We start from the raw sequence: 24175 nt of genomic DNA on the forward strand, positions 1-24175 counted from the left end.
AGTCGATGAAGCAAATGATTATTATCTTGTTTTGGTCAATATATTTTTGAAATAAGATCTGAGAACAGAAAAGGTCCTCTCTTGTTCCCAAGCCGTTTCTAAAGCCGAATTGGGTATCACTGATGGTGTCCTCACATTTTCTGTATATTCTTTTTTGAATTATTTTCAGAAACATTTTGAGAACGTGACTCATTAGGCTGATCATTCTATAGTCATTACAAGTTTTTGCATTTACTTTTTTAAGTAGCATGATGAAGGTCGACTGTAACCAGTCTTGAGGGATTATGCCTGTATCGTAGATCTTATTAAATAGCTTTACTAATATGTTAATGTTGTCACCTTCTAATAACTTTACTATTTCTGCTGGTATTCTATCTGGTCCTAGGGCTTTACCATTTTTAGCTGAGTTAATGCACATTCTACCTCTGATTTTAGAATGCATGGACCTTCCATATGTTCATAAGTATTTTCTGGGTTCTGTCTGTTATCAGTAAAGAGTTCTTCTATATATTTCACCCATTCTTGTATTTTGTCATCCTTTTTGGATATAATTTCTCCCTTTTTGTTTCGAAGGATACAGAATTGTTTTTTCTTATATATACCTGAGGTCTCTTTCATCTTTTTGTGTAGATTAAAATTGTCATGTTTTTCCTGTAGAATTTCTGTTTCTTTACATTTTTCATTCATCCAGATTTCTTTTGCTTTTTTGATCTTGTGTTTAATAATTTTCTGAACCTCCTAATTCTACACAATAAAAATAAACTTAATTATAAGTAAAATTTTTCAAATTTTATGTTTATACCGTTCTTTTAACTCATTTGTCAAAAAATATTATTTAAATTTATCTTGTAATGGATCAACAGAATAGAATTGCATTTATTTGAGTTGTCCGTCGCCCAGTTATCCATCGCTCAGTTGTCGTGTACCCTGATATAGGGACCTCACATGATGAGTCTTTGACTCCATGGGGTCTGGGGATAATAATAATAACCAAAATGTTTCTTGCGGTTAACCAATATATTATTTTCTAATAAAATACCTGCCTGTGAAAGTGGCACTATTCACTAGTAATTTATTATATCTAATTGATAGAATTTAGATTACTTGTGAGATTAGAGATAAGTTGTAGCGGTTTCTAATTGACCTACAATAATTTTAATCCAAGCCAACAGTTGAGAAATTAGTAGAGATGGCATTACTGTCACTTCATTATTTAGCTATAATGAAATTTGTATAGAAAAGGCTGACTCTTTGGACAAAGGAAATAGCAGCTGATGATAGGAGAACTTGCCTGTTGTCACAGTCAGATAATAAATGGATTTTATTATTATTATTTCTGCAGGATGGAGTTACAAGACTTGTGACTGATCTGCCTTAAGTACCATAAAGGTTATTGTACCAATCTTTAATATCATTCACTGTCTAATCTCACCACTTTCTCTCTGGCATCGCATTTCACACGCATACCATCCCTTTCAAAAAATCGAAAAGTTGCTTCTTTCTCTTGCTTACTATCCTTGAGCAACTTCCAGAGATAGTCACTCCTCATTGTTCTCCCCTTTGAAAATCTTCCTAGTGTCATTTCACTAAATACTTCTTCCATACCCTGCTTTGCCACTCTGTCATTCTTGTACTGCCTATCCACATCACTAGCTCATATTTAGAGTTACTTGTTGCAACTTAAATATTACCTTTCATACTTGCCCATAAATATTTTTCATGTTGCAAATAGAATTTATATACATCTAAAACTACCTTTCTGAATAATTTTTTGATATTACAATATGAATTTTCTCTTTAAAGTTTGCTAAGCAATCACATGAATTTTGTGGCACAAAAGGATACATTGCACCAGAAATTCTAAAAGGTGTTAAATATAGTAAGTATTAAACCAAAGTTTCTTTCATTTACTGAATTCAGAATCAGCATGTGGATTACATGAATGAAATTTTCCATTAAGAAGTTGAATTTCCTTTGTAAAAAAAAAAAAAAAAGAAAGAAAAAAAGCAGGCTGATGTTTTTTAAAAACTTAGTAAAGAATTATATTTGAGAATGTGAATGAAATGCATATCGCCTTACAACAATGACTAATATTTGGTGTTAGGATATTTACATTTCACCTGCCTTTGCTTATTTTTCTTTGCTGGCAAAATAAAAAGTACACAATGCTTTTTTTTTTTTAATTTTTTTTGAATCAGAACATGATATTATTTTCTAAATATTAAATAACAATTATTGTTATACAGGTAGAAGTTGATCCACATGAAATCAGTGATGAAACTGGGTGACCAAAAAGCAGTTAGAAGATGAGAGATAGCATTAATAAGTAGTTGTTAACTAATATTACAGTGACAGTTTATAGAGGTGTGATTGGCAGGGGTTTGGCGATAAACATATTTCTTGGGTGAGACAATCAGGAGAATAATGAGGAGGCTTTGCATGGAATGCTGATATCACTTCTATACCTGAAAAAGAATGAATGTAATTGTTAGAGGCCCATGCATTAAAAATCTTAACAAAGTTAGTTGTCTGTTAGCGTTCTGAAGCTAGGAAAGCAATTTTTAATATAAGCATTTCACCTGCCTTCCAGAGATAGTCATCTAGTTTAGAATTTTTTGACGTTATTATTTAACACTTCTAATTTGTCATTTGCTCTTGGGTGAAAATTTTATTTTTTATTTTAATTAAAATTTTATTTTAATAAAATTTTCACCCATGTATCAAAGGTATCAGCATGAAATTCAAATTTAACAAGCACATGACAGAATGAAGATTCAACAATGAGAACATGTCATCTACATGTGTACAATATAGAGCGGCATGCTTTAAAGTATTTTTAAATCCTAACAACATTTTTTAAAAAAACAAGCTATATATATATATATATATATATATATAAACTTTTGTGTAGTATCTTAGGTCTTTTTCTAAAAAGACTTAAATATTTAGGTGGTATAGTTTGGCAAGTGCGAAATGAGTGATCATTATGGGAGATTTTAACTACAGCAGCATAAATTGTTAAGAAGAAACACCATGTAGTAGTAAGGGAATGGAATTTCTGGAATTCCTGAGGGACAAATGTCTCTGGTAACATGTATTAGAAGAAGCAAAAGGCTCAACAGTTATGGATTTGGTCCATAACTGTTGAGGATCAGAGGATCTGATTGTAGCTGAAATGTGATCCTTGCCCCAGTTGGAGAGAGTGAGTGACCCTGTTTTTTGATTTGGAGGATGAGTAGATATATGGAAGTGACCCAAAGCAAGGAATTAATGTGGCATCATAAGACAGGTAATTATAACAAGCTTAGAAATCATCTGGGCAGTTCCATGGATAGAAGAATTGGAAGGGTGAGATATTACTGGTGAATGGGAACTAGTGAAGAAATATTTAGTAGCAATGCAAATTGTATACCTTGAATGAAAAAGAGAACAAGATTTGGTGTAAAGTGGATCACTAATGATATCACATGGGAACTGTAGATGAAAAAATGGTTATGGAAAAAGTATAAAGAGAGGTCGAAGAGCAGTTGCATGAGGAATATAAGACTCACGCCAGGAAAGTGACTAGCATGATAAGGAAGGCATAACTGAATATGAGAAGAGATTAATCCTGAGATCCAAAGAAAATTTGAAGTAATTTTTTCATTATGTGGCCAGTAGGAGGAGAAATGATTGTGGATGAACGATATTATTGGATGAAAAGAGGAGTAGAGTGTCTGATTGCAGGAAAAAAAAGTGTTGTTGTTTTTGTTGTTTACTGATCACTTTATTGGAGCATTTCATCCTTTCATCCTGGAAAAGTGCATTGGGGAGGATTCAAGGTTTGAAATTTCTAGAGGGGAGTGTGGTACAAATACAGTAAAACTCCATTTTTACATTCCTGCAATTTACTTTTTCCTGCCATTTACATCATTTTCCGTTGGTCCTGTCTTAAGGCCTATTCTTATGGTATATTGTTTTCCCACCATTAACAACTTGATGTGGATGTTATTTCCCATGATTTGCATTTTTTTTCTTGGGTGGCAACACTGATTTTTGAATTGATTTCCTCTCATTCAAATCGATTTCTGCAGAAATCTGCGCATTTCTGTTCCCAAATGGCATTGCTTTCAGCTGTAGTTTTGTTTCCGCCATCACGGTGACTTGCACGCTTGCAGTAGTGATGAGCAATACCGTGATTTTTCAATCACAGTATAAATTGATACCGTGAAGTTTTCATATCAGTAATTTTAAACTGTCAGTAGCTTGTGGCACCTGTAACGTGTTGTGATGTGATTTCACATTCACAGTGCTGTATTGAAATCATGAACAAGGATCATACAGAAATTGTGAAATCACATTCACACTTCTACCAAGTAACAGTTGTTACTTGTGAATATTAGATATCCGAATAAACCACAGTTCATGAAATATTGCTTCACTAGCTTGCAGTGTTGGTGTTCGTAGTCGCAATTCAGAAACACGTGGTATATTGCAGAATTTTTGCTACGTACTTTAGTTCTGATAGGTGCTTTCAAGTTGCAGTGGCAGATGATCCATGTTAGTAACATGGAGAAAAAAGACAGAAAATGTATTTCAGTACAAGAAAAGATGGCAATTCTGTGACGTGTAGATTGGCATGCCGGAACACATGTGCAATTAGCAAAAGATCTTGAACTCTCCTTGTCCACTTTGAACACGATAGTAAAAAACAGGTCAAGCATTGAACTCAATGCAAAGCAATCTGGTGCTATGTCAAAAAAACAAAAATATATCCAGACATCGACATACAATGCATTGGATAAACTTGTGGCAGAGTGGTTTGTTTCTACGAGAGCATCGGGTATTCCAGTCGATGGTACTATACTCCGAGCGAAAGCCCTTGAATTTGCTGTGAGGTTGGAGATTAGTGGTTTTACTGCTTCAAATGGATGGATTGATCATTTCAAGACTCATCACAATATTGTGTATAATCAAGTGTGTGGAAAAAATAATAGTGTTGCAGGGGAAACATGAACTAAAGACTATTATTCAGGACTACGAACCAAAAAATAATTTCAATGTTGATGAAACTGGGCTCTTTTATAAAATTTTGCTAAGTAAAACATTGGGTTTTAAAGGAGAGAAGTATCACAGTGGAAAACTCAGCAAGCAGAGGGTAACTGTTTTGTTCATGGTCAATGCTGATGGATCAGAAAAATTACCTCTACTGGTAATTGGTAAATTTAAAAAGCCAAGGTGTTTTAAGAACTTGAAAAATCTGCCTACTAAGTATGATGTCAACAACACAGCATGGATGACCAGCAGCATCTTCACATCCACCATGCATACTCTGGATGGTAAAATGGGGAAAAATCACTGCAAAATACTACTACTGCTAGACAAATGTCTTGCACACCCTGAAGATCTGCAGCTCAGAAACATTAGATTAGTGTTCTTTCCCCCTAATTGTACAAGTGAGCTTCAGCCATTAGATCTGGGCATCATCCATGCATTTAAATGGAAATATAGAAAAATGCTTGTTGAAAAAGCTGTGTTTATGCATGATAATGGTATGGACCCAAAACAAATGACCATATCAATCCTTGATGGCATGCATTATGTGGCCAAAGCATGGTTGCATCTTACACCTGAAACCATATCCAACTGTTTCCAGAAGGCAGGAGTTACGTTTGTGGAAGAGGAGGAACATCTACAGGAGGAAGAAGATATGTCAGAGCCCAACAACTGGCATGTGATGGACGAGTCTTCCTCATTTCAAGACTATGTTGTTGTTGTTGATGCTGGTATGATCACATCAGTGGTACCAAGTGATAGAAGATATCCTTTCCAACCACCTTGGTGAAGAAGACTGTGATCAAAAACCTACCTTCTCTACTAGTAAAGAAGCAATGGAAGCTATCTCTGTTTTGAGGTGGTATATTGCAAGTGCATCAGGAGACAGTGAGGCATTTAATGCCTTATACACTGTGGAGAGGCAGGTGGAACTTTGCAGAAAAAGCAAAAACAATCAACAATTAAAGATTTTTTTAAATAGATAAATGTAAATAATTGTAAATTCATTTATTTTCAGTTATTAAATTTTGTAATCTAGTATGTACAGTCACATTTTAGTCATCTTTTAGCCGTTTTTTTTAATGTTTTTTACATTTCCTGCTATTTACACTTTTTTCCATCAGTCCTCTGGAAAGTGTAAAAAAAAGGGGTTTTGCTGTATTCAGTTCTCTAGATGTCAAAAAGGCAATGGGACTGGATGGAATTTCACAATTTCACCATGTTTTTAGAGAACATGCTGAGGATCTGACAACTACATTGACTTGGCTTTTCATTGAGAGTCTGGATATGGGAAAATATTCATGAAGTATTCATGGAGTGGAAGGTGGTTGAGATAGACACATTACATAGGGATGGTAGTGTCAAACTATAGGCCAGGGGTTCCTAACCTTTTTGTTTCCTAGAGCACATTCTAAAATACCAATAGGGCGACGGGCACCATCTATTTTTTTTCAAGCAATTTGAAAAAAATTGCTTGAAAAAAAATGTAAACTTTGTAAACATACAAAGTTTACATTATAATCAAATGTTTATTACTTAAAAGTTTACATTATATAAAAATTTAAATATATATATGTAAGTTAGTGTGATCTTTGGCATTGCATTTCATTGGCCAGTGCTTCATAATTAGGAGAATATGATGATATTCCAGTTCTTAAACTGCAATGAACAACTTCGAATGCGTGTCTACTTTGCATTGTATGCATTTAATACTCGTCATGTGTCATTAATGCATGCGTCATATAGCATGCCATGAATTGTTGCTTGATTATTTCAAACTATACAGCACACGGTTGAACAGCGGTGGGCACACACTAATTGGTCGACGGGCACTATAGGCCCCTGCTATAGGTCAATTCTTATTTCTTCTATAGTTAAGATTTTGGAGAAATTAGTAAGAGATCGTATACAGCATTAGGCAGATAAGAGTAATGTTATCTGTGAAGGAATGTGTGGATTTGTAAGGGGAACTCATTGTTTAGTAATGTAATTGCCTTTTATAATAAAGTAACAAGAGCAGTTGATGAGGGAAAGGCATATGCTGCCATTTTGGGGGAGGAGATTTTACAGAGGCATATGACAAGATGCCAACATGATAAGCTGATATTTAAGTTATAGGATATGAGTTTGGATATCAGGTTAGTGAACTGGATTAGCAATTGACTGTCTGATAGGTATCAGAGAGTTGTACAAGGTAGCAGTATGAAGGAAGCAAGAGGATAATGTGGCATTGCTCAGAGCTCAGTATTGGGAACTGTATTCGAACCTTTTTGTCAATGCATTGCAGGGAGATATTCAGTTATTTGCAGGTGATGTGAAGCTGGGAAGGGTTATTAGTAATAGTGCTGATGTAGCACTTCAGGAGGATTTGAATAAGCTGACCAGCAGAGATAGAAGAGTTGTAGTTCAATTGTATAAAGTCCTGATCAGACAACATCTGAATTATTATGCTCAGATTTGGTCACTGGGATTTGAAGGGGATAAATTAACCTTGAAGAGGGTGCAAAAGTGGATAACAGAAATGATATCAGGACTGTAGAATATTTGCTATGAGTATAGACCAAGGGCATTTGGACTGCTGAATTTGGTCGATAGAAGGAGAGGTGATATAATTGAGACATTTAAACTATTGAGGGGTAGTTAGAGGATTAACACTGGGGAAGTTCATTCGTATGATAGATCAAAAGGAAGGAGCAAGGACAGAGGGGCCATCAATGAAATTTACATATGGAAGTGTGAGTTAGAGGGTGAGGAGTGACTTTTTTTGCATGGAAGGTGATTGAACTTTTAATGAATTGCCTTATAGGGTAATAAGAGCACAAATAGTGAATGAGTTTAAGGAATGGTATGATAGATTTTGTGTTGTTTAAGATGAGCCTTCCACAATGAGTCTTATGACTCCATGGAGGTTTTGAATGATGATGATAATAATATTTTTTTTTTACTGTATGGACACCTCCATGGAGTTCAAAGACTCATTGTGGAGGCCGAAACCATCTACACAATCTATCATACCTCTCCTTGAACCCATTAACAGACAAAGCACTCACAACTGACATTGGCAACCCATTCCACTCATTCACAACTCACCAAGCAAAGAATCTGGTCCTCACACCCCTACTGAACACACCTTCATTCAAATTCCAAGGATGACCCTTGTTTTGTCCCCTGTAGCCAAGTGTTGAAAATTTCTCCTTCATTCATCCTATAAAATCCTTTAGGCAACAAAATGTTTCTATTATTATCAACATTTGACCTATCATATATCCCCTCTTTTTCTCCTATCAATGAACTTGTGCAATCCACACACCCTAAATCTATCTTCATAGGGTACATTCCAAAGACCACTCATCATCTTGGTCACTTTCCTGCAGTGGCGGCCGGTGAAATTTTAAGTGGGGGTGCTGCCTATACAAAATAAAAAAAAAAATTATTAAAAAAAATTATTTTTTTTTATTTTTATTAATAAATTGGTTACTGGTTAGGAAAAAAATAATAATTATTATTTTTATTTTGTATAGGCAGCACCCCCACTTAAAATTTCACAGGTCACCACTGCTTTCCTCTGAATCTTCTCCATCACTTCCTCATTCCCAAGAAACCTAGGAGTCCAGACCTGAGCATAATAATCCAGATGTGACATATCAAGGCCTTATAAAGAGGAATAACAACTTCCTTATCTCTGTTTGATAATGTGTTCTTCAATAGGCAAGTAATCTTATGTGCTACCTTATCAGTATGTCCTCTAAACTTTTACTCTCTGTCTACCACCACCGCTAAATCTCTAGCTTCATCTATTTCCTGGAGTACAGTTCCATCAATGTGGTACACAGTTTGTAGTCTATTTATTCCCAAATGCATCATTTTACATTTCTCCTCATTAAACTGACACGATTCTCTTTTGTCCTTACTGACAGCATATTTAAATCATCATTCAAGCTCTCCACATTGCCTTGATTAACTATTATGCTACCTAATTTTGCATCATCAGCAAACAACTGAATAATTCCTTTCGAGTTATTTTCTATATCATTGATGTACAAATTAAACAGTAGTGGTCCGAACACTGAACCTTGTGGCACAACACTAGTCACCTGTTTTTGCCTTGATGTCCCCCCCCCATATACCACTTTTTGATATCTGTCCAGCAGCCACGTTCTTCTCCATGTAACTAGTGTCATATCCATCCTTTGTACTAATTTGCATATAGAGTTCCATGTGGTATTCTGTCAGATATCTTTGCGAAATCCAGGAGAATCATTGTGTAGCCATTTCCTTTATTCAACTCAGCTGTTACTCTATTATAAAAAGATAATAAATTACTAAGGCATGACCGACCTTTCACAAAGCCATGTTGCTCCTCATACTGTATCATATTCTTATCCAAACATTCTTGAATTTTCTCTTTGACCAATTTTTTTAGTACTTTTACCACCATGGGCCTGAGATACTTGGTCTGTAATTTGCTACTGCAGTCTTAGCACAGCACCTCCCTTATGAAAGGGAATTATTTTGTCCTCTTTCCACTCCCTTGGACGTCTACTATAGCTGAGACTTAAACAGCCTAGTCAGAGGCATTGCCAGTTCACTTGTATATTCTCACAAAACTTGTGCTATTATCCCATCTAATCCCACAGCTGTATTTCAATGAGATTCTGCAATATCCTAAGAACCTCCAATTCATCCACCTCTGTTTCCTCATCAGTGTCTGTCACGTATGTTGCAGCAGTAACCTTACTTTGATGATATACCCTTGCAAAGTGGTCAATCACTAACTCAACTATTTTATCTGCTTCTGTCACCTGGCGACCATTATCACTCATTAAGGTTAATCTTCCATAATTATTCATCCTCTTTCTCTTACTTGGCACATAACAAAAGAACTCTTTGGGATTTCCTTTGGCCTGCTTAACTAGTTTCTTCTTGTAATCTGATTTTGCCTTCCTTGCCTATGCCTTGTGCTGTTCATGAGTTTGCTGGTCACCTTACTCCTTATATACCCTCTACAGCATTTTCTTCTTCTGCAGCTTGTGCTTAAGGTAGTCAGCACAATGACTACCTTTTCAACTACACTAATCTTTTACTAGATGATATTACTCATCCATCTAACCCTTGCCTGGTTAACTTTCCTAACCTGAGATATACCATTTACTATTGCTTTCTCTAGATGACCTTAACACATTCGCTGCCACATTCCTCGGGCATAGTTTGTTACCGCATGCCAAGCATTTTTACTTGTTCAAGGTCAGTACGAGTAATCTTGTAGCCGGCTTATCAGACAGAATTCTGTTTCATACACCAACTATGTGTAATCTCATATCACCCACACCTATATATACATGCGCTGATGACTGTGTAACTCGAGTTCAGAATCAGTTACCTTCAATTACGCCATGGTTAGTAAAAGAAAGCTCACTAATGGAGAATTAGAAGCTTACTCTAATATGAGCATTGATGAAAGGAAAGAATTATTTGGTTCCGATTCCGAAGATGATTATGATCATACAGACGACTCTAGCAGTGACTCAGATGATGAAGAAAATTCTGAAGATGAAGTTTGCGTCCAGCCAAATACATCAACATTTACTAATTGGGAAAATTCAGAACAAGAGCACAACAATTTGACTTCGTTGAAACTACAGGTTTTAAAATTGACACTGCAAATTTCAGTATCAAATGGTTGACTGAATTTTTTTTTTCTAAAGATTTTCTCACACTTTTAGTTGAACAAACCAATTTATATGCTTTACAAAATATTCAGCAAAGGTGAGCACAGATCAAAAAAAGTCAAAGAATTTCAAACTGGAAAGCAACAGACATATCTGAAATAAAATTATTTCTTGGACGTTGAAAGTTTATTTTTCACTAGGTTAGACTATAATAAATTTAGTTTAATCCTTTATCCCAGTGAGAGCAAACAAAGTTTGCACCTGAAAATATCTTCAGGACTGAATATAGTGTTGTACTATCTTACCTGGGTAAGTAGTGCAACACCAAGGCAACTCGTAGCAAAGATGGAGCAAACTATCAACACTCGCATCCCAGTATCTCCCATAATGCAAAACACATCTCCTAGTGGATAGGTACTGTTATGCGTTAAGGGATTGGCCACTACCCAGACTAGTTTCGGCCTTTATTGAGGTCTCTTCAGTGGGAGCCAGGCCCAGAGTTGGAAATACCAGTCAGAAGCAGTAGCAAGGTCATCTTTACCTATAGGTGTTGCACTACTTACCCAGGTAAGATAGTCCAACACTATATTCAGTCCTGAAGATATTTTCGGGCACAAACTTTGTTTGCTCTCACTGGGATAAAGGATTAAACTAAATTTATTATAGTCTAACCTAGTGAAAAATAAACTTTCAACATCTTTCTCTAAATCCAGAGTAATTTAAAAAAAAGGTGGCAAACCTTTTGGCAACTCCTATAGGTAAAGATGACCTTGCTACTGCTTCTGCGCAAATTTTGTTTGCTCTCGCTGGGATAAAGGATTAAACTAAATTTATTATTATTATTATTATTCTTGGACATTTACTTCATATGGGTTCTTGTAATTTACAATCTATTGAGCATTATTGGAGTACAAATCATCTTTACAATTTTCCATTTTGGCGCTCTAAAATGAGCCGAAATCGATTTCAAATTTTATTGCGTTATTTGCATTTTGCAGATAATTCCCAAGCAGCTAATGATAAATTGCACAAACTAAGACCAGTCCTAGATCATTTTAATAGTGTAATGTGAAATAGCTACACACCAAACAGAAACTTATGTATCGATGAGTCAATGGTGTTGTGGTGCGGTAAACTGTTGTTTCGGCAATACATAAAAAAACAAAAAACATAAATATGGCGTGAAATTCTATGAACTATGCAAATCAAATGGATTGGTGATAAAAATAAAAATTTATACAGGTAAATCTGAATCCTCTTTAGCGAAAATGGGTCATGCATATGGACAATTTTTATAATTCTGTAGCTCTGACTGAATCTCTTACTGGCAGAAAAACTTACATGTGTGGAACGCTGCAAAATAATAGGAAAAATAATCCACCAGATGTTATACAGAAGAAACTAAAGAAGGGGGATTTTGTCTGGCAAAGAAGAGGTCCTGTTTTAGTCAGCAAATGGAAGGATAAGAGGGGAGTTCTTTCCATTTCAAATATGCACAAATTTGAAATGGTTGAAGCGAAAAATCGGAATGGTAAAATTCAGTTAAAACCAAATATCGTTAGGGACTATAATTTGGGTATGTCAGGCATCGATCTTTCTGATCAAATGCTTTCTTACTATTCCACCTTAAGAAAGACAATTAGATGGCCAAAGAAATTGGCAATACACATTTTTGATATATACATTCAAAATGTGCATAAATTTTATAATATAGTTACTGGAAACGCAATGACTGCGTTAAAATTTAGAGATAAATTTATCTCAGTTTTTGTTCGAATGGATGAGCTTACAACATCAGAGAATATCAGCAGGATTCGGGATCTGCATTATTTGGAAATATTATCACCTACAGGAAAAATGAATCGCCCAAGAAAGCCATGCAGAGTATGTACATGAAACAAACAACAATGGGAAGCACGTTATTATTGTCCTGTGTGCCAGGAAAAACCATCATTCTGCATGGAAAATTGTTTTAAAGTGTACTATTCGTAATTTGATTAAATTGTTTTTTTTATTTTATTGACTTTATTGGATTTACAAATTACGGGTTATACTACGGGTTAACTCGTGCTTGGCATAGGAGGTCAGTAACTGACATACGAGTATATTTGTAGTTTGCTTGTGAGGCTCATATATAATATACTATATTTTTGCAAATTATTTGACTTCTACCAAGCCCCCAGATGTGCTCTCCACTTTACTCACAAGCCAAGGGTCCAAATTAAGGTGTTTATACTACGGGTTAACTCGTGCTTGATATAGGATGTCAGTAATTGACATACGAGTATACTTGTAGTTAGCTTGTGAGGCTCATATACCAACTACGAGTATACTCGTAGTTGGCAGCGAACGTGTTAACTATCTCCCATGATAATAATAAAAAAACATTGCAATATCCCCCCCCCCAACCTACACACACACACAGTTGACACCATGAACGGTTACAGTTTCTCTGCTATCATCAGCATCTCTTCCCCATTCTCTTTGGGTTGTCATGGAAAACACCATATTCCATATCCATTCAGTGCATAATCCTCATTTAACCATATTCCACTTAATAGTATTGCAACAGTTTCTTCCCAATTTATTTCTTCCACTTCTGGCATTTGTAAAGAAATATAGGAACTTATTTTTATGTTAGTAACCATCATAGTTGCAATCTTTCCCCTCTGTCACTACCTGTTCTGTGTTCCCCAGATCCTGGTGATCCTCATGGATCTCTGGGCATCTCCTCTTTGTAATGCATTCTGTATCACTCTGATCCTCCCATTTCCCTGTATGTCTTGTATACTCATTCTAATCTTTCACCACCACCACTACACCTTCAGTCTTCTCTCTTGCTCTTTTCATGTCAACTCTTACTTCCTGAAATCTCTCATTTATGTTTAACTCTCTCAAATCTCATGTTAGCCTCTTCAAATGATGCACAGGAAACTCACCATTACCCCTCTCTCTCTCTCTCTTATATAATTCAACTGCTTTCTCAGATTCATCCCATGTATTCACAAACTGCCTTCCCATCTTCTGACACTTCTGTCAACCTATTGTTTATTATTTTTGCTTATCATCTCACTTCTCATTATCATACCTGAGCAGCACACTGACTACCTTTTCAACTACACTAATCTTTTACTTGCTCTCTTCAATAATATTTTAATAATGAACTCACATTCTCCTGCTTGTCCAAAGAATTAATTCAAACAGACATAACTAACTCTCTTGATGGTTACTCTTCATGTCTAAAGCCAAAATCACCTAGCACATCTTCCCTTCTGGAAAATTAACCTCATGCAGCTTTTCATTCATTGCACCTCTAATAATTGTATATCAATAAAATCTGCTCTTAAATTATCTTTCTCTCCTGCCTGTTTCATATTCTTTTGCACTTTTTCATTTACATTTACCCACTCATCTAATTTCTTGATGCATAATATGTTTCATCTCATTTCGCTGCTTCACTGACTCTCCTTTTAACTCCTACATCCTACTAGCTGCATTCATTTGTGTCTCTTTTGCTTTCTCTTATGTGGTCACTTGTGCTCTCTCTCTCTCTCTCTCTCTTGTATGGTCATTCATACTATTTTCTTTACTATTACTCATACTCTTTTGCTCAGCATTGCCTGCTGCTACTCAAAACTCATTTCACTGTCTTTCATTTTCTATTGTCTTTCTCTTTCACTACTATCCTTCATAAAAATGTCATAATCCATTAGTTATCATACTTCTTACAACAAACCTACATTTTCTCATTGTCTGACTCATCTGCTCAGTAAGTATATCCTCGGTGTTCAGTCAGGCATAAAATACTATATTTGTTAACATTGAGCTACCAAGGAATAGAAAAAGCTAACAAATGAGTATGACTGTAGGCTGAGTAATTGTTGTGGGAGACTTCTGGTATGGGAAACATAGATTGGAAAGAGGAAAGATCACTTAGTAGGAAGGAAATGAAATCTATTCACCTATCATGAGGTCATTACTTTGCATATTGTAGTGGTATTTAGGGTTTTAGAGTATTGGATCTAGTGGTAGCATAGGAGAATCTGTCTTTAATTCCACCTATCATTTGCAAGATAGGTGGAATTTTCAGTTAAGAAGTACATGTGGAACTACAAGGCAGATGATTATATCATGCTTAGGAGGCAACTTGAAGCAGTGCATGGCATAAAAATCACCAAGGGAAGGATGTCAACAGAATATAGAAGATGGTCAGTGAGCATCTGAAAGGATCAATATCAGACTATATACACAAGATGAGTAGGATAAATCAAGTAGAAATTAGATGAATGAAAAGAAACACTGTTGAAAATATACAATATTTTAGCAGTGCCCACATTATTATATGGCAGCGAAATTTGGGCAATAAATAAACAAAGAATAAAAACAAGTGAAATGAGATTTATGAGAAGAACTGCAAAATATGCATTATTAGATCAAAAAAGGAATGAAGACATTTTAAAGAACTAAAAACAAAATCAATTGAAGAAAAACTAAACAATTATAAACAAAAATGGATTGAACATGTAAACTAAGTGGCCAACACCCGACATCCTAAACAAAATAAAATATAAAATGAAAGTTTGAAAGAGAAGGCAGGGTAGGCCTCAAAAAAGGATATTGGATGGATAATGAGACCGGAACAGACCAATATGGTCTATACCCATAATTAGTGTTATGATGACGATGAATAGAATCATTGAGCACGAGCAGCAGAAGAAGAAGAAACAAAACAATATTGCAGAAGTATATAAGAAGAGGGTGATCAGCAAGTCATCAGCAGTAAAAGGCAGAGGCAAGAAGGGTAACCAGCATAATAAGGAAGGCAAAATTATATTATGAAAAGAAATTAGCTGAGCAGGCCAATGGAACTACTTGAGAATTCTTTAACTTTAATGAAAGCTTATGAGAGGGAGGTGAAAGAAACAGAAGAAATAGTTGCATTATTGAGTGATCACTTTGCAAGAGCATATCATCTAGGCAAAAATCTTGCAGTGACAGATGTAACAGAAACTTGCGTGGAAATAGAAATAAATGAATTGGAGATATTTAACATATTGCAGAATCTCAATATGGCCATGGGTTTGGATAGGATAGCAGCTCACATATTACGAGAATGCGCAAAGGCATTTCTGTTCAGGCTCTTTAACTTAAGTCTCAGGGCAGGCAAAATCCTTCAAAGGGAGTGGAAGGAGGATGAAATAGCTCCAATTGCATGAAGGGACTCCAAGACAGAGGTAGCAAATTATAAACCAATCATTACCTCAGGAGTGAGTGAGTGGTAGCAAATGTATTGGAGAATGAGTCGGAGACACATTTCACAAACAGGTAGGGTAGATAGGAATATGGGGGAAGATGTGGTTTTGTGAAGAGAAAGTCATATATTAGCAGTTTACTCACTTTTTTATAATGGAGTGAAAGTTTTCTAATAGAACAATTTAGAACAGTTCTAGTTCTAACAGAGCGAAAGTTGAGTTGGATGCAGGGAATAGTTGCACGATGATACTGATGGACTCTGCAAAAGTATATGGCAAGGATACCACATGAAATTCTGTTATATAAATTGAAGCAGACAGGGATGGATTTGAAGTTGGCAGTAGAGATACAGGGTGGCTAATGGAGAGATCTTGAGGAGAAGAATCAAATAAGGTAGGTGACTAGTGGTGCTACAGGGCTTTGTGCTTGGACCACTACTATTTAATTTGTGTATTTAATGCTACAGGAATTGCATTAACTGAAGGGAAATATTTGTTTGCTAAGATGCAAATCTGAGTAATGGAGCTAATTAAGGCATTGTAGAAAGCTTGCAGAATGATTTAAATTTAAATTCATTTTTGGATGAAATATTAAAAGTTCTAACACTAGATTGGTAGTACTGTTCCTTTTGAAATTTGATGAAGCCAGAAAGTAGGTAGTGTTGTCAGATACAGAGTTAACATTCAGAAGGTATGTTCTGAAAGTTGCCATAGTAGCTCTTAGGATCACTTGGCTATTTAAGAACCAACTGCAAAGCACAGATAAGGAAGTTTATTCCTTTTTAGAAGGAATAACTATTCACACACGCAGATTGCTATTCACACCAGACTGAAATTCTGTGAGTTACATAAGTAGTTGACAGATTTTTAAAGCAAGAGATATGACAGAAATCTAGAAGCTACTAGAAGGGGGTTTTATAGAGCTCATGCTAAGCAAAATTTTCATTACTTGGTTAGAGGGGATAAAGCAAGGAAATTTTGTAAGTGTGTGGTTAACAAGAGTATCAGAACTACTAGAAGTTTTGCTTAGAGAGAGAGAGAGAGAGAGAGAGAATGAGTGGAATGGGTTGTCAGAGCTGTTGTATGTATTGATTAATGATTTCAAGTACAGTAAAACCCCAAAGTTACGTGGTAGGTGGGACCAACAAAAAAGCATGTAAGTCGAATTCGCGTAACTAGGCATGTAATTTTGCATGTAATTTATATATACATACATACAAAATATTAATTAATTGGGACCAAAGGTTTACAAAAACACCTATATTTTTTAAGAAATATAATCATAATTTGATTGATTGAAACATTGATTGATTCTGCCAGAGAGGCATGTGGTGAGGTTGTGTGCAAGGATAAAAAAATCAGAACTCCCTGGTGGACACAGGAAGTTAAAGAGGCAGTGAAGGAAAAGAAGAAAGCATATCAAAAGTTCCTGGCAAATAAGTCAGCTTTTACTCTTACAGAATACAGAGACAAATGTAAGAAAGCTAAACAGTGTGTAAAACTAGCTAAACAAAAGTCATGGGAGGACTTTGGCAAGAATATAGAAAATAAATATCAAGAAGGTGGCAAAATATTCTGGAGGTTGTTGAAGAAGCTTAGGAATGGAGGAAAGAGTGCTGTAAAAGGAATTAGAGATGATAAAGGTGAAATGAAAACAGGAGAAAAAGATATCCTTGAAGTATGGAGAAAAACTTTGAAAAACTGCTAAATGAAACAAGTAGTGATGACAGCACAGTGATAAAAAACACTGACCAGGCATGCAGTCAGGAATACATATCCATACTTGAAGTAGAAAAAGCCATCAAAGGCTTGAAATGTGGAAAGGCAGCAGGAGTAGATGATATTCGACCAGAAATGCTGAAGTATGGTGGTATAAGAGTCTTACAGTGGCTGCACTGCATAGTTCAGAAAGCCTGGACAGAGGGACGAATTCCCGATGATTGGAGTAGAGCTCTCATAGTACCCATATATAAAAAAGGGAAATAAAACTGAATGTGAGAATTACAGAGGTATTTCCCTACTGAGTGTTCCTGGCAAGATCTATGCAAGTATACTTGAGAAACGGTTGAGAAGAATTGTGGAAGAAAAGCTTGGTGAAGAACAAGCTGGATTCAGGCCAAATAGAGGCTGTCAGGATCAGATCTTCACTTTACGACAAATAGTCGAGAAAGCATGGGAATATAACAAAGATCTGTATTTAAGTTTTGTCGATTTGGAAAAGGCATATGACAAGGTGCCAAGAGAGAAGCTATTCAATACGCTGCAGTTATATGGTGTCAATGGGGCATTATATCAAGCAATACTTAGTCTTTATTTGAGTTGTGAGTCAGCAGTTAGAATTGAAGGAAGTACAGGAAGATGGTTTAATGTTAAATCTGGTGTGAGACAAGGATGTACATTATCCCCTCTGTTATTCATTATCTATATGGATCACATTATGAAGGAATGTGGTATTAAACCTGATATCAAAATTGGAGATGTTAATGTCAGCTCTTTGCTTTATGCGGATGATGTTATACTTCTAAATAAATCCGCTACAAGTCTGCAAGATTCTCTGACTAAATTGAATAGCTGTTGTAATAGATATGGTATGAAGGTCAGCAATAAAAAGACAAAGACAATGAAAATAGGCAGAATCATTGAAAATGTCAACTGTGTTGTGAATGGAGAACCTGTGGAACAAGTAAAACATTTCAGCTACTTAGGCACAATTTTTACTGAAGATGGTAAACTAAATATAGAAATAGACAACAGAATCAGCAAAGCTGGTATCGTGGGAAGTCAATTGAATAAATTCATATGGAATAAGAAAGAAATTAGTCGGAACACTAAATTAGTTGTATACAAGACTGTGTTCAAACCAATTTTAACCTATGGATCTGAGAGCTGGGTCAGAAGTAAAACACTTGACCAAAGACTAGAGACCGCAGATATGAGAGTCCTGAGAAAGATTAGAGGCGTGAACAGATGGCATCAATGGCAATATCATATTAAAAATGAGGATATTAGGAAAGAACTTCACATTGTGAGCATCCAGGAATGCGTTAGCAGAGCTAATCTCAGATGGTATGGTCACTTAAATAGAATGGGAGAGGAAAGATTAGCAAAACAAGTGTTCTCTGCCAGGTTGGCAGGAAAACGACCCAGAGGAAGACCAAGATATAGGTGGATTGATACGGTACAAAGTGCCTTAGACGATAGAAATATAAGATCTGATAATGTTGGAGTCTTGACAAGTAACAGACTGATTTGGAGGAAAATTGTAGATAGGAAGTTAGTGATGATGTAATTTTTTCATGTAGTACTGTCATATCCTGTACACCCCTTGAGGGTACAAGGCAGGAATTTGATGATGATGATGATGATGATATAATCATAATTGTAGTTTTTCATACATAAAAAAAAGAAAGCAATTTCGATGTCAATGGTTTCATAAAATCTAATAGATTCGTCTGATGGTATAATGTCTTTTTCTTGTCACTCAAAATTTCTTCATAGCAAGCCAATGACTTTTTTATTCCTTGCCTTGTGGCTACAATTTGTTCCTTGTTAGAATCTATGTCCTCCAAAATCTGTAAACCTTTCTTAATTAAGCTGAGATGCACTGTTAATTTTGCAATTGTCATGTGCTTTTCGTTTCCATCTCACCAATAATCCATGACATTTACAAATTATGCTTGAATTTAATGATTGGGCATTTTTCACAGCAGCGAGAATTCTTTCTTTATCTTTTACGATTGTTCTTACTGTGGATTCCTGTAGATCGAACTTCTTTGCTAGCTCACAAATTTTCATTCCGCCTTCAAATAGTTATGAGTTTTACTTAATAGTTTTGAGTTTTGTTTCCAAAGTCAATGTTTTTCTTTTCTTGCTAGCTGTAGAAGAATCGGACTTGCTTCTTTTGGACGACATTATTATTATTTTTTATGTGATAAAATTTTTATCAAGAACATAACATTAAACAATGGCAAGGTTTGTAGACTATAAAAATTGTGTATGAATGGAGACCACGCAAAACACGGCAGTGCTTGTTCACAGCATGTGCAACACTGGCAAATGCGACCGGTGCCGGAAAGATGAGACTAGTGGTGAGGTGGGACGGGAATATGTACATATAAGAAGTCGCGTAACTCCGGATTCACGTAAGTCAGGGTATTGCTGTATTTAGAAAGTTAATTATTCTCAAAAAAAATCAAAAATCAAAATTCTTTTTTCTCTCTCTCCTTCATTCAGATCACTGTCTCCTGCAGTTAATACTTATTATCACCCAGTTAACTCAGCTGGTGGAATAGCCAACATAATGCAAATCCTTGCATTGCAAGGAGATCACTCACAAGGGCTTTATGAACCCAATAAAAGTGCTTGGAGAGTAAGGAAAATTCTGAAAGGACATAACTATAATTTTTCAATTTAAAGTTTGTATGGGAGATTGAAAAGTTATGATTATTCCACTGAAAAACTACTATCAAAATTTGTTCAAGACTAGTTTTATATATTTCAGATGAAAATATTAGCATAATACTCAAAACCAACTAACCCAGTACTAGAGAAAAAAATTACATATTCCTAATGATATATGGAAATATACTAGGAATAGATAGGCTAGTGGAATTTGTTCTAAGGGCAAAATTAAAAAGACTGATTCACAAAAATTTAATTATAAAAGGCACTGAATAAAAAAAAAAAAAAAACTTTAAAAAAGAAACTATGTCTTGTTGGTATATCTACTCCGCTTTTCAGCTAATCAGTTATAGGAACCAAGCTACATTCTGTTGCACTCTGTAAAGGTAAATTAAATCTACGTTGTTAACTAATCTTTTTCTTAGCCTGACCTCTAGTTATCACTAGAGGTCAGGTTAAGAAAAAGGCCAAGGTCAGGCTAACTAGAAGCAATAGCATGTAGCTTGGTTCCTATACCAATTTACAATACAAATTTAGGGACACGAAATACATGTGTTGAAATGATTATTTTACTAATTATTAATAAAATAACACTTGATGTTTCGACCCTTGTATCGAGGTCATCATCAAAAGGATACATGCGTATAGGAACCAAGCTACATGCTGTTGCACTCTGTAAAGGTAAATTAAATCTACGTTGTTAACTAATCTTTTTCTTAGCCTGACCTCTAGTTATCACTAGAGGTCAGGCTAAGAAACAGGCCAAGGTCAGGCTAACTAGAAGCAATAGCATGTAGCTTGGTTCCTATACGCATGTATCCTTTTGATGATGACCTCGAGACAAGTGTCGAAACATCAAGTGTTATTTTATTAATAATTAGTAAAATAATCATTTCAACACATGTATTTCGTGTCCCTAAATTCTTAAATATGAATGCTGATCGCTGTGTAACATTAAAAGAAAGAGTCATCATAATCCATGGAAATTTAACCCACAAGCAGTGCCGCCTCTACAGTAAGCTAAAGATACGTAGTTCCATGTTAATTAATCGACTAGCTTTTTTGAAACGATGTAGAGACAGCAACTTAATACCCAAATGCATTAAACTAAAGAAGTTTACATCTGCTAAAACGCTCCGTATCTATGCCCGGCTAGAAAAAGTGTTGTTAAGGGAACAGATCCACGAAAAAACTTAGCATCTACCCAAGCTTAAGTGTTACAACTAAAATATGAGCTATCCAGTTACGTTAATCCAGAAATTTGGGATATTTTGGACAGGACCACAGACGACTCGGCCAAGCACCTATTACTCAAAAACAAGGAAAAATTAGTAACGAAGTTTCAGGCATTAAAAACAACAGAAAAGCCACAAGACAATTATGACGCCATAGCAAAAGGAGCAGCCAGTCGCAAACCGACAACACAAAGAGCAGCCAATCACCCGCAAACGAAGTTAGGAGCAACCAACCACTATCGGACCACGGCCTGGTTATCAACCAATCAAACTACAATCTCACCCAAGTGAACTCTCACTGCTGGAGAAAGGATTAAACTACGCCCTTGCACCGAGATTAGTAAACACTCTTGATATAGTTTATCATATCGAGAGGGGGTTTAAGATCCCTCCCTGTCAATTTAGCTGGCAGGGAGAGATGATTTTCCATCCATCAAAATATGGATGGAAAAACTGCTTGTATGCTAAATTCAAACAACAAATTAAGCAGCAACCTAAACAAAGCGGAAAAACGCCCTCAAATCCATAAAAAATAACCAGGACATTATTATCACAAAAGCAGATAAAGGGAATGCCACTGTTGTTTTAGATCGTACAACCTACATAGAAAATATGAACCATTTGATATCGAACCACAACACCTACCAAATGGTAAATTACAACCCCACGCAACGCAACAAAAAGAAAACAACTGAATTAATTAAATCCGTTAACACATGGCCAGAAGAAACAATTAAAAAACTAATACCTCAGTATGCCTGTGTGCCCAGAATTTATGGCCTACCAGAAGTACACAAAACAGACACCACTACGTCTGATTGTGGAAGGAATCGACAGCTCAAATTACCACTTAGCCAAAAAACTAGCGTCCACACTCAAGGAATTGGTAGGTCATTCCCTTCCTACATAAAATATACACAACATTTCATAAACAAAATTAAAAACATTACACTCAACGACCAAGATCTATTAGTCAGCTTTGACATAACTTCCCTTTTCACCAATGTCCCAATCAATGATACTATCTTGCTCTTACAGAACATATTTCCACATGGCATCAAGGCCCTCTTTGCCCACATACTCCGTTCCGAATCTTTCGTGTGGCAAAACAATTTTTACCTTCAAAAAGAGGGTACAGCCATGGGCTCACCACTTTCCTCCCCAATAGTTTACTTTTATATGGAAGACTTTAAGCAACGAGCTCTAGAGTCGGCTTGCCTAAAGCCCAAAATTTGGCTCAGATACATTGACGATATTTTCGTCATTTGACCCCACGGCCGTGAAGCACTAAATACATTCCTTAGCCACCTGAACAAACAACACACATGCTTTCAATTCACCATTGAAATAGAAAAAAACAACTCTCTTCTGTTCCTAGACACACTCGTCACTTGTCTTCCCTCAGGCTGTCTGTCCTCAGTCTACTGCAAACCTACACACACACAGGTCAGTACATACACAAAGCTTCTTGTCACCACCCAACACAAAAACTAGGGGTCATAAGCACCCTTAAACACAGAGCGGACTCTATCTGTTCAAATGAACAGGCTCTTAACCAGAGATACGAGATCATCAGCCATACCTTTATAAAAAATGGATACAGTAAAAAAAAAACATCCACAAGATCCTCCACAGAGATACCACTAAAAACAAAAAAAGATTTCAAGAATGTTATTGCCATACCATATGTTAGAGGCATTTCTGAAAAAATAGACAGAACACTACACAATACAACATCAAAACCACCTTTAAATCTCTGACAAAATTAAGCCACCTACTTAGTTCTTCTAAGGATCCTCTGCCACACCTAGTCCACCCAGGGGCTTACAAAATACAATGCACATGCAACATACCATACATAAATGAAAAAATAGACAGAACACTACACATTACAACATCAAAACCACCTTTAAATCTCTGACAAAATTAAGCCACCTACTTAGTTCTTCTAAGGATCCTCTGCCACACCTAGTCCACCCAGGGGCTTACAAAATACAATGCACATGCAACATACCATACATAAAGGAAACAAGGTGAACCATCCCAATCAGGAAGGATGAACACAAACGACATATTAAATACCTCCATTTTGGAAAAACCGGCCTTTCTGACCACGCACTCCTAACATACCACAGAATTGATTGGAAAGGTACGAAGTCCCTACACCGCACCAAAACCTAGTTCGAGAGGAAATTCAAAGAGGCATGTGAAATGCTCAAACATAATCAAAATTTGAATATCACTAGAGGTCAGGCTAAGAAAAACATTACCTAACAACATCATCATCAAATTCTTGATATATATGCTCAAGGGGTGTATAGGATATGATAGTACTACATGAAAAATTTACATCATTACTAACTTCCTATCTACGATATTCCTCCAAATCAGTCTGTTATACTTGTCAAGACTCCAACATTAACAGATCTTATATTGCTATCATCTAAGTCACTTTGTACCGTATCAATCCACCTATATCTTGGTCTTCCTCTGGGTCGTTTTCCTGCCAACCTGGCAGAGAATACTTGTTTTGCTAATCTTTCCTCACCCATTCTGTTTAAGTGACCATACCACCTGAGATTAG

The 24175-nt window shown here is 35.9% G+C and overlaps 1 protein-coding gene across 4 annotated transcripts in view; it reads left to right on the forward strand.

Moving 5' to 3' along the window:
- The window catches only part of LOC150094292 (protein kinase C-like 3), a 289221-nt gene that overhangs the window by 171493 nt on the left and 93553 nt on the right, over nucleotides 1-24175 (forward strand). For all 4 annotated transcript variants that reach the window (XM_090412158.1, XM_090412160.1, XM_090412159.1 and 1 more), the window contains one exon: nucleotides 1804-1879. In XM_090412158.1, the coding sequence (XP_090268284.1) occupies nucleotides 1804-1879 (76 nt within the window). The remainder of the gene's footprint in view (nucleotides 1-1803; nucleotides 1880-24175) is intronic.

This window comes from Typopeltis vanoorti, chromosome 22 (assembly GCF_054136105.1).
Source record: "Typopeltis vanoorti isolate ZY-2024b chromosome 22, IOZ_Tvanoo_1.0, whole genome shotgun sequence".
Classification (NCBI taxonomy): domain Eukaryota; kingdom Metazoa; phylum Arthropoda; class Arachnida; order Uropygi; family Thelyphonidae; genus Typopeltis; species Typopeltis vanoorti.